General features: G+C 37.9%; 1 protein-coding gene across 5 annotated transcripts; it reads left to right on the top strand.

Annotated features, from left to right (window-relative positions):
• The first annotated feature begins 833 nt into the window (after positions 1–833).
• On the top strand, positions 834–8037 carry LOC149556358 (uncharacterized). Of its 5 annotated transcripts, none has more exons than XR_016364686.1 (8): positions 834–4170; positions 4327–5919; positions 6091–6223; positions 6348–6413; positions 6525–6587; positions 6750–6864; positions 6988–7035; positions 7288–8037. XR_016364686.1 is itself a non-coding variant. In XM_089830639.1 (8 exons), the coding sequence occupies exons 1-8, from the start codon at positions 1243–1245 to the stop codon at positions 7602–7604; spliced, it is 5214 nt and encodes a 1737-aa protein (XP_089686765.1). In that variant the 5' UTR covers positions 834–1242; the 3' UTR covers positions 7605–8037. The 5 variants fall into 5 exon arrangements, 3 of the variants coding, with proteins under 3 accessions (XP_089686765.1, XP_089686767.1, XP_089686768.1); XR_016364687.1 differs by having other exon boundaries at positions 6988–7042; XM_089830639.1 differs by having other exon boundaries at positions 6799–6864.
• The last annotated feature ends 4251 nt before the right edge of the window (positions 8038–12288 follow it).

Below are 12288 nucleotides of genomic sequence, written 5' to 3'. Positions count from 1 at the left end.
TCGTTTGTTTCCTTGGGGTTCCTTCACGAAGCATTATAACAAAGACGATTAATTACTGCCACCAAAAAAGATTGTGTTTAATATTGGCTTGTGTGTTTAGGGAAATCCTTACAATCAAAAGTCCAATTGATAGGGGGGACTATTAGCCTATACAATTGTTACAATGATTATGGACTTACCATTAAAGACTAGAAGTCTACAAGAAAATTATAACGTTTGACCCAACTTATGAGAATTAGTTTTAAAAAGGCATAAGAAATTAAATTGTTAACCATTACCATTAAAGACTAGAAGTTTACAATAGGATTATAACGTTTGATCCAACTTATGACAATTAGTTGAAAAAAGTATAAGAAATTGTTAACATTCTCTCCCTATTTGATGAAGAAAAGCTCAACCACATGACTATATTTAATTAAGAAAAAATTATTGGAAAAAGAGTGTTTTAAGGCTTTAAACTCGGAGAGCTTTCAGGTCAAATAGAAGAGAAAAGTTAATGCCCCGCCAAAAAAACATAGTTTTGTTTTGATCCCCAATGACGTTAAATGGAGTAATTATTATATTTTAAAACATATCAACCAATGAGTTGACGATACGTGTCCATCATTTTCGAGGCAACGGATACTTGATGAGTGGAGCTGAAATGACGTGTCACCGGAAGGGTGAGATCTGGCCTTTCATTTCCGATATAATTTCATTAGAGCCGTCAATCTACGCGGTGATATTAACTAGGCTTTACGCGCGCTTTTTTCTAGACGGGAAAAGCTCGGTCAGCGATGTTAATGTGGCTCGTCAGATGATGGCAATCGGACGGCAAGATTGAGTCGGCGCCAATGAAGAAGAGAAGAGGGAAGGCTTATACAAACCCTAGCCGCAAGTGAAATTCTCCAGAAGAAGCTTTTGTGGTGTCTGCTTCATTCTGGTCTGGGTCTCGAACCTAGCAGACAATATATAAGATTTTAAAAAACCCAAAAAAAGGAAATCGAAACCCAGTAAAAAATATTCCTCAAGCTTGTTCAGATCTGCATCACAGAAGAAATTGCTATAAAGTGGTTTACATAAATTGTTTTGTCAGCAGATGCGAATTTGTTGGGTTCTGTAAGCATGTTCTGCGGGGTTCTAGAATTTTGATGCATTTAAGCTTTAATAAAGATTTAGGTGGTTTTGGATTCCAGTCTCATGAAGTCCTGATCCATTCATGGCTCCGTGTTTTTGTTCGGAAGAGGTTGTCAGTGGAACGCCATGAGTTCGGAGCCCGTGGAGCCCCAGGGTGAGCGAGCCCCTCTACAGCAGAAGAAACGGGTACAAGATTTGCAGGACACCCCGGGTTCGAAACCTACTTTAAAGAATTTGTCCAGATATGAGCTACGATCGCCAAGGACTAATTTTATAGAAGATGATGTCTCTAGAAAGAGGAAAGCTGCGGATCATACGCTTCAGAAGCCGTTGAACAAGCGGCAAAAGGCAGGTGGTGAATCACGTGACCAGGCGCTGAGATTAGATGATACTGAGGGAGTATCTGTGGAGCTGAAAGGTGCTGACGCATGCAACCAGAGGCTGGCATCAGGTGACGACTGCTTAACTGAGGTTCGTATTGCGGAAACTGATTTTGTTAATGTAATTAACAGAAGAATTGAAGTATATTGGCCATTGGAGGATGCATGGTATATTGGGAACATTAAGCGCTATGATGCGTATAATAAATTGCATCATGTTGTTTACGACGATGGGGAGGAAGAGTGGGTGTCATTAGAGAGGGATAGATATAGGATTCAGTTGGCTCTCGTGGAGTATACAAGGTTGTCCAGCAGAAGTAGGAAGAGAAATGCACATGGGAATTCAGAAAACAGGGGTGTTGTACATAGAAAATATGTTAATGGGGATACTGGTTTTGTACAGAAGGAAAGTGATGTCAATGTTGGAGGCGGTACTAGTTTTGTACAGAGGACAGGTACTGATGTTGTAAAGAAAGATGGCACTGATGATGGTGATAATTGTGTAAAGAAAAACGGTCTTAATGGAAGTATTGATATGCTGAAGGGGAGAGCTGTAGGTGGGTCTGCTGGAATGGTACAGACTGTTGATGGAGAATTGCAGAAGCGTCGTGATGCAAGAAAGAAGGGACGGAAGAAGGATTTTAAACAGGTCAAGAATGGGGGTGTTGGAAATTTGACGAAGCCTGATGATGGTGCGGGAGTTGGAATCGATTCAAGCAGTAAGAGGCAAGGCACGGTTAAGAGTTATGATTCTACGAATAAGTTGGAGCTTCTTGAATACGAGGATGGTTATGAAGAGTGGGTGCCATTAGAGAGCAGCAATAATGTGGTTTCAAGAGAAATTTCGGGGGCACACACTAGGGGTACTCAGGGCAACGTACTTGAAAGTACAGATTTTAGAGGCGGCGGGCAGAGGGAACATGCTGGTACTGAGATTTTGGAGAATGCTGAAGGGGATCATTTGCAGGAAAATGATGGGAGGAAGAAGCGACGGAAGATGGATTCAAAACATGTTACATTTGATTTGCAGAACAGTTATGATATTAGTGGTAGTTTTGATAATGCCACTGCAGTGCGGGCTTCCGTTTTGGAACACAAGACAGGGGACACTACGAAAAAAACTAGGGTCCCATGTGCTCTTGGCGATTCTGGTACTAACAATGATGCAGTGGTATCCGTTGCAGGCATTAATGATTCACAGAAGGGTCGTGATGGCGATTTTGATGCAAGGAAACATAAGCGGCAGAGTAAAAATTTAAAACAGAGGGCTATAGATGAGTTACGAATTGAGAGTGATTTAAAGCAGCAAAAGAATACGGATATTGATGATTTGCAAAGGGGTTGTGTTGATTTGGGAAGCACATTGTTGGATTCTGGTCGGAAATTTGAAACACAGAATAATGCTGGAAAGAAAAACTTTTCAAGTGCTTCTGGTGATTCAGTTACCAACAGTGGTTTTGAAGAGGGATTTGCTGCCGCTACTGAAGATCAAGTGGGGTTTTCTTCAGCGCTTCATCAAAGAAAGACTCCTGCCATTACTTACTCTCGGAATAGACAACGTAGTTCCAAAAAAGACTACAATTTAATTCAAGATCAGTCTGGAAAGGGTGGAAACAATAAAATTTTCGGTCACAGGACAGAAACCGAATTCGCAGAGGATGGCAAAACTGTTGAAGAGGAAACGGGTGCCTTTTCACTCCTGAAAAATGGTTCTATAGCGGAGAAGCAACTTCTTGATAGGGTTGGTGCTTGTACTGATATTGGCAATGATTTAGCCGTGCAAAAACTCTCCAATGATAAGCCTTGTTCTTCACTGGGCATTGATTCAATTAAGCAGAAACAACCTGTAAATGCTTATTTCAGAAGGCGCAAAAGAAGTAGCAATGGTCTGGTGAAGGTTTGTTGTAATAGCATCCCGAGCTTGGAGCAGATATCTATGATTTCTTGGAATAATTTGACCGTAAATGAGGCCCTGAGGATACACGTGTCTCCCTTGAACTTAATACAGCCATCATATTGCGCATGTGTTGCTCCTGTTCTGCAGTTATGCAACAGAGGAAGTGACATGACACAGTTTAAACTGGTTAAATCAAAAAGCTTGGAGGATTTTGTGCTTTTACTTAAATCCTTGTTGCAGTTTTCCTGTGCTTGTGTTCAGCAGCCAAGTTCTTCTCATTCTATGTTGCAAAAATTCCTATCTGGCACTTCAAATCCTATGAATTCAAGGAATGTGTCACCTTTGGAGTTCTTAAAACTAATCATCAGCTTGTCAGACATTCAGATGCAGGTTTTGATCGTTGATACCTTGTCCAATATAAAGAAATTTTATATTTCAGGGTCTTTCTGGGAGGTGTTGAGAAATTTTATTTTGTCTTTGGTTCCTTTCATCAGCATTGGAGCTCCAAGCTCAGCAAACTTTCATGTGGCATATCAATCAATTACCCTGCAGATTTCATCTGTACAAGGGGTCTTCTCATTCACTTGCGAACTTGAGAACATCCATCGGACACAAAGGATAAAGCAGGCTGAATGCCACTCCTTATCAAAAGGGCCACCTCTGACCATCGGGAAGCTAGTCAAGGGTGAGTCCAGCAGTGGCCGTTCAGCTAATTGTCTTGGCACTCCTTTACTTCCTGAACAGTTGGTGTCTGAACGTGATGCAATTTTTTTGAATGTAAGCAAACATTATGAAGTTTTTTCTTTAAATTAAGAAACTTAGCTGTTGTCTTTGTACGAGAGAAAATATCTCTTTTATGAATTGCTGTTTCTTTTCCTTGGTCATCTTGCATTCTGTTCTATTAATCATAATTAGTTCGTCAATTGTCTGCAGGGATTTCAAGAGAGCACCAAAACCCATTATTTCCCTTCTCATCATGAGTACCGTTGCAGGATCCCTCAACCTCACATTAAAAATGATTTTGGTACTATTCAAATAATCCCACCTTTCCAAATGAGCTTTTCATCGGCTCCAAGCTTTTTTGCCTGCTTGCATACGAGGCTGTCATTTGGGAAGGGAACTTGTTTAGGTTGCCCCCAAAACCATGGATTAGTTTCATCCACTGTGAATAATTATCTAAATTCAAGATTTGCAGAGACGGACATATTTAAATCTAACAAACATTTACTTCCTGGGATTTTACCCAATATAGAGGGACGGGCACTATGTTCTAGAGAAAGTCAGAGATCAACTCACGTACCATTGAAACATGTAAAACTGGAGGAGAATATTTTTGGCATTGCCGAGAGTCAGAGAGTGCAATTAGCTACACCAGCCTTAGGGTTTGATTCCAATGTTATAGGGGGTGTTTCAGAAAAGTATTTAAAGAGATATACTCTACTTCCTATTATCAAGATCCGTAGAACTAATCACAATTCATGGCATTTTGCTGGGGTTTCAAGGCCTCCTCCCTTTGTGGGAGGAACTTCAAGAGTAATGTTTCCTCGTGTTGCTGGCACCAGTAATCACATGGAATCAAGTCAAAGTGGTGGTTCCCGTTCAACCTCTGAAAATGCTGCCGACGCTGTTCCAAGACCTGCTAGATCTAGAAGACGTGGACGGCCACGTAGGCAAAGCACTCAGGAGAAATTGAATGAAATGGGAGTGAATTTCTCAATGCTACGAGCAGAAATAGATTCTGTTGTATGTAGTGCAAATCTATTGATTTTTGGAAGGGACAGTTGTTGGAGAGAGTCTGGTGCTGAAGTCAGATTGGTTCATCGGTCAAATGAATGGGTTCTTGATGTCAAGCTTCATGGATCCACACAAGTTACCTATAAGGCCCAAGAACAAAAAGTTCGCAGCTCGCAGGAGAAAAAGCAACGTGTACCTAGCAAGCCCAATTACTACACAATGATTTGGACAGGTGGACAAAATTGGAGTTTGGAGTTCCCTGACAGAACTCAATGGTCTCTGTTCAAGGACTTATATGAGGAGTGTTACAATCGTAACTTTCGGGCCGCTTCAGTGAAGGACCACCCAACACCAGCTGTGAGCCTGCTGAGTAATGAGAGTGCTAGTACTGTTGATGTACCCTTTGTGCGTCCCCTAAACTACATTAAAGCAACAGAGGATGAACTTAGCAGGACTTTCTCTAGAAGCAATATTTATGACATGGATTCTGATGATGAACGGTGGCTTTCTCAACTCAATAGCAAAGCTGCTCAGAACGATGGCAGTGGGTTTGATAAAGTCTCTGAAGATACTTTTGAGATAGTTATAAGCTCTTTGGAGAAAGCTGCTTTCATCCAGCTTCAGGCTTTGACCATAGAGGATGCTATTCAAACCTGTTCTGGTTTGGTTCCTGAAGAGGTGTTGGCATCTATATATTTGTACTGGTTTGAAAAGAGGGATAAGAAGAAAGATTTGTACTGGTACGGATCCCGTGGAAGTGTTGGTGTCAAGGCATTGGTTCCACAATTTGAGGTGATTGTTGTCTTTTAATTGGAATTTTAATATGATTTCTATGCCCTTTCTAAAATAAAAGCACGCAATGCAAGCCTTTTTTGCCTGTGTATTTTGTATGTTGAGTTGTGTTCATAACTTCATATCAATTTATTAAGTTCCATTATAATGTTTGTGTTTATCTTCATGCAGATAAAAGGTAAGGAAAGTCTGCCCCAAACAAAGCGTCGTGGAAAAATATTTAGAGGAAAGTCTTACACAGGGCAACAGAATGTAAGAACCCCAGGAAAACATGGTGTGAGGAATCAGATTGGAATGCAGCACAGTAAGTTGGTTTCAATTTACTTATTTGAGTTTAGCATGTGGAATAAAAGAGTTTATTTAGTGGGGAAGAGAAGGAAAATTTAGGAGCTCTGTTGCTAATTATCATCTTTTTCGGTGTTGGGTAGAAAAACGACAGCAACAAGTAGTTAATGGAATATCTTTTGGTGGTGGTTATACATCTCATGCATCAGGTATGGTGTAAATATTGTAATAAAGATTGGTTATGTCAGTGATTAAATTCTCAAAAGTTCAGTTAAATAGATTTTCATTTACTTAACTTTTTTTCTGTTGCAATTGGGTAGAATTACAGAAGCAACAAGATGATGGACTTTCTTTTATTAATGCGTGTCCATCTTATGCATTAGGTATGATGTAAATCATGTTCATGTCCTGCAACTTAAAATTACATGCTTAGTTGATTTGCATTGTTCTACCTTTATTGAAAAAACATTTAATTTAGAGGAAATACACAAAGGATGGAAAATCCTAAGAGGCATTCTTCTCAAATATGAAGTTATTGTTTGCAGTTAAAGAGTGATCTGTTTTCTTCTTCATTTTGTCCTTGCTGTTACGCAGAACCACAACAGCAACAAGAAGTTAATAGACTATATACTGGCAATGGGTCTTCATCTGATGTATTAGGTAAAATTAAATCATTGTTTGCATTATCAGTTTACTGAGGTTTACTTTTCACATTTTAAAGTTATTTCTGCAGTTTGATTGAGTGCTAATTTCTTGCGTTTATGTTTTCTGATGTTTTTGTAGAACCACTACAGCAGCAAGAAGTTAATGGAGTATCTTCTCGCGCATTAGGTGTGATGTAAATAAATATCCCCTAGTACTAGTTAAGTGAGGTTTATTCCAAGATGCAGTTCAATAGAAATCTCTTAAAAAATAAGCTTACATATAAGAGTGAGTGAGAACATGTATGTGCATTTCTACATACACTGTCATATTGGGTTCTAAGATTTAATTTGAATTCATCGATATTGATAATGATTATTCATTTGATGAGTCAATTTCAGCACATATGTAAGGCTTACTTCTCCTATGAATCCTGTGCAGTCCTTGTTTCAGATGAGGAAGCTAGAGTTCAAGATGTTAAAAGATATGCGAGCATTGCAGGAGAAATTGCTGTGACAAAACGTGCAAGATCCCAAAGGCTGCTGCAGAAGGCAGACTTGGCAATATTTAAAGCTGTAAAAGCTTTAAGGATTGCAGAGACAATGGAGTTAAACAAGGAAGCAAGATCATCAAAACTTGTTGGCAGTGCCTTTTCACCCGATTACAGCATAGATGAGAATGGTCACAGAAGAGAAGGTTCCATTGGTAGTCCAGTGTGGACATTGTCGACATACATTAATAATACCATTGGGCATTGATGGCTTTGTATATCGGTTTCTACCATTTTTGTGGGTGCGAATTAACATATGGTAAATAGTATATTGGAATGCTCTTCTTTGACCCAATAATTATTTAATCATATGAATTTTTTTGTCTCTGACCAAAGAAGTGCAGGGAATTCAAATCGAGACTTATGAGAGACAACTGTATGACCAAAAGTTCTGAGAAGTTTTTTGGGATGATACAGACGATGTGAATCCCCACCAATTTTGTACCTGATTCAGGTTTTTTCGCACACGGATTGGTGCAACTATGGATACCCAATATGTAAATCCTGTGTTAGTGTGATCATTTGTACTTTATTTTGCTTCTCCAGGAAGGGGGCTTGTATAATTAAGAATGATTTGAGTACCATGTATATTGCAATGTTCAATCTTACATCTTATTCTGAATACCATTCTCATTTTGGCAGATCACTTTTGTTTTCTTAGAAAAAGTTAGAATCCAGATTCCATATTCTGTGTTGAGAGCGCTTGCAATTCTGAAATGACAATTGCTGTTTGATCTAATATATCTATCAGGTTAGGGGCTTCTCTCTCGGTTAAGGAGGGGATTGGAGAAGGCTGCCTTTATTATGGCAAAAGACTATGCATGTAATGAATGTGTAGTTGAATACAAGAGAGTATTATCATTCATTTTCTTTGAATCCGGTTCAGGATTTTTTGCAAACGATGTGAATACCCAGAAATTTTGAACCCAATTCAGGTTGTTTAGTAGGGGTTTCTCTCGGTTAAGGAGGGGATTGGAGAAGGCTGCCTTTATTACGGCAAAATATAATGCATGTAATGAATGTGTGGTTGAATACAGGACAGTATTATCATTCATTTTCTTTGAATTCGGTTCAGGATCTTTTGCAAACGATGTGAATCCCCAGAATTTTTGAACCTGATTCAGGTTGTTTGCACAAGGGTTGGTGCAACTATGGATACCTAACGGGCAAATCCATTGTTTGTGTGATCATTTTTGTACTTCATAATGTTTCCCCAGGAAGGGGGCTTTGTGTACTCAACACCAATTCTAGTATCATCTATATTATAATGTTGAATCTTACTTCTTATTCTGAATAAATTTCTGTTTTTAGCAGATTTCTTTCCCTTTTTTAGAATCCTTTTTCTGTGTTAAGAGTGCTTCCATTGATGTCTGATCTAATATGCCTGCCATGATGGAAGGTTGTGATCTCTGATCTAACATGCCTGTCATGATGGAAGGTATTCCCTGGGTTAAGAAGGGCAGCGTGAGATGTTGCCTTTTATAATGGCAAAAGATTGTCAAATCATGGATGTGTGGTTGGATCCATGGTCAGTATTTTATTATTCATTTTCTTCGAGGATGACAAAATGCACATTGAAGAATGGATTCTTTGGGATGCATTATTCCCTGTCATTGGGAGTTTACTGTTGGCTTGTCTGTGATTTTATGTACCATATGGACATAGGGCAGGTGAATAAGTCATTCAAAAGGATTAATCGGCTTTGTTCCACTTTGGGTAGCTGAGTTTTGAACAGTGAAAAATGAACTTGTAAGATGGTGTCTCTCTGCTGTTGAATTAGGCAGGTCTGGTAATTTGGATAGCATCGGCTACTCTCATTAATGTGCCAGTGCCTAGTTTGTCTAACAAATTTCATGCCTTGAAAATAATGAACATTTGAATTATTTGCATAATCTGGCAATTTTCATTAGGGGAAGAGACCCATTAGCCTGCGGGGGTTGCCAGTACCTAGTTTGTCCAAGAAATTTCATGCCTTGAAAATAATGAACATTTGAATTATTTGCCTACTCTGGCAATTTTCATTAGGGTAAGAGACCTAGTAGCCTCCGGGGGTCCGATGACGGATACGGTATCCTTATAGATACCCTTAATTACCGCTTTTAAACAGCTCTAATAAATGATCAACATGTGTAGTACTAGCTGATAACAACAATAACAGATGTACAAATCGCTAATCATCCATGTGCTAATAATTGATCATTTTTTACCTTTCTTGGTTGCTGATTGGTCCATTTGTGCCAAAAGACCTATGTTATCCCAGGTTTTGCGGGACGTGGGGACCGGGAAACGGGTTTTCAGGATGGATTTTTTTTTCTGGGAGCAGGGGACAGCAGTGGGAACAGCTATATAAAAAGTAGGGAAAATTTAAAATATACAGGGAAATTTTAAATATTCATATAAAAACATGGATAATGCATGCTTATATAAATTATTTAACTTTAACATATAATGTTTGTGTTAAATAATTTAACTTTAGAGTTCACATGAGATTGGAAATCAAACAAATTAAGAACACTGAAACATTGATTTTATGGGATAGCCAAGGAAAAGGTTTTCGGAAGTTTCTGAGTTTCCGGGACGTGGGGATGGGGTCAATGTTTGCCGGAAACACATCCCCGAGTAACATAGCAAAAGACTTTTTTTGGTGAGCAGTTCTTGAGGGTCATGCCAAAACACTTAAACCTTAGCTTTAAGCTCTTTAGTGACCTGTGGAGGTTTACCAAAAATATTGGCAAAATTGGCAAATCTTGCGGGATTAGGTGTTTTAGGTGTGCAGGGTTAGTCTGGGAGGTTACTGGGTCTTTACCCTGTACAACAAAAAAAAAAACGTACTAATAGTTAATCATTTTTTACCTCTCTTAGTTGTTGATTGGTCTATTTGTGCCAAATGACTTTTTTTTGGTGTGGGGGTTATGTCGAAACACTTAAATCTTAGCTTTAAGCTCCTCAGTCACCTGCAGAAGTTCACCAAAAAAACTGGCGAATTTTCACTTACAGATCAGGAGTTTCAGGAGTTTTAGGTGTGTAGAGTTTTGTCTGGAAGGCCCCCCGCCCCCCGCCAAAGAAAGACTGGTCTTTTATCTATTTAAGCGAGAGGATATATCGATTGTTGTTATCTCCACTAGACTAATCGTATCTGCTATTATATCGTGTACTTTTGCTTCCTTGGTTATGAAAACCTTTCCCAGCTGGAGGATGGTACTCAAATAGTCGGTTCAATCGCAGCCTAATTCACATACTGGAAATCTGAAAAGATAAATGCTCCACAATCCTCTCTATTGTGGAGAGGTATTCTCACGTGTTTCAACTTCTATCCAAAATAGGCTACATATAATCAACGGGACAGATGAATTAAGAGGTATGTGAACAGGGGCAACATCCTAATTGCGATTTATGATAATTTTGGGTGATATGAGGCCAGCCATTCCTCCACCTTAGTCGTTTTGATTAAAATTATGAAAATATTTATCTTCTCAGTATTGTTTTTATGATATCCGTAGTAAAGGGATAGTGGAACCAAATTAGCATTGTATAGTGGATTATGTTGGTTACTTTGGAGGCACTTCATTTAAAAGATCTGGGAAGAGGAAGATGTCTCCTTTTGCTGTTTTGTTGATTTCAAAAAGCCTTTTGTCCTAGTCGCAGGCACATGTTTTGGTACATAATGGAAGAATTTAGGATTCTTTTGTTTCTGGTAGGGGTTTCTCATATGTCCTATTTTTAAAATTTTAATGATTTCAAACTTAAATGATGACCTAATTTAATTTAATTTTAATTATTTCAAATTTTAACGACTTAATTTAATTTAATTATTTAATAAAGTAATAAATTGACTTTAGTGAAATTTAGTGAAAATTAATGAAGTTATTTTAATTTAAGCTGAGATAATTAATATAGAGAAAAGAAATTCCAAGATTTGTGGACAAGGAAAATAAAGAATTATAGGGATGCATTATAAAAGATCATTGAGGCTTATTTTAGATATGTTTGGTTTTACATTGGTTTTTCTTTTAATTGGAAAATTTTGGGAAGCTTTGAGTTTGAGGACAAATCTTCTCCGAGTTTGGAGGCATGGATGGTAACTAATTGTATGTTGGAGAAATCATCGAAGTGTCACTTTGCGCTTCAAATTGTATGTTGGAGATATCATCGAAGTGTCACTTTGTGCTTCAAATTCATAATTATGGTATTCAAGTTCTATGGCTATAATTAGATTTTTTTTTTTGTTCTACTAAAGATTAAAAAATAATATTCATATTTCATTTCAGAATCTCTATTTAAATTTGATATTATGTAATTTCAGTAAAATTTGGTGAATAAATTGAAATCCATTGCAAAGTGATTGTTTTTTTTTTTGTTGGGATTATTTGGGAAAAATTTGACAAAAATATTTTTAGGTGGGATATTACAGTGTGTATCAAAGTGAGTTTTCTAGCTGACTTGTAAGGTTTTAATGAGAAGTGATATGAGGTATTAATAGTTTGAAGTTGGCACAATATTATACTTGCCATATTAGTGGTGCATAATAACTAATGAAAATTGCATCATGGAGAATTAATACCAACATTTTCCTTATATTAGATAAAAACAAGGAATGTATTAATAATTTATGATTTCAAGTATTAATGTGAATAGTTATCCTTCTAGTAGATAATTGCTAACACATTTTCTTCAATAATTGTTTCTACATATATTTGTGAGCCCCAATTTATTATTTGTAGAAATCATAGAAATGATCGGGGTTAACAAGTTTGTTTCTTAGGATAGTATAGGCAAGCCAAACGAACCAAGCCTTGAGGCTAACATTATGCCTAATGTCCATGAATGTTAAGTTGACACTATTATTCCACCATTTGTCTTAGCATCCCTCTCATTGTGCAAGGGGATTTCCT

The sequence above is a fragment of the Cupressus sempervirens genome, chromosome 5 (genome assembly GCF_028749045.1).
Source record: "Cupressus sempervirens isolate cs-2001-9-10 chromosome 5, ASM2874904v1, whole genome shotgun sequence".
In the NCBI taxonomy this organism is placed as follows: Eukaryota; Viridiplantae; Streptophyta; class Pinopsida; order Cupressales; family Cupressaceae; genus Cupressus; species Cupressus sempervirens.
This window is presented reverse-complemented; position numbering and strand designations above follow the sequence as displayed.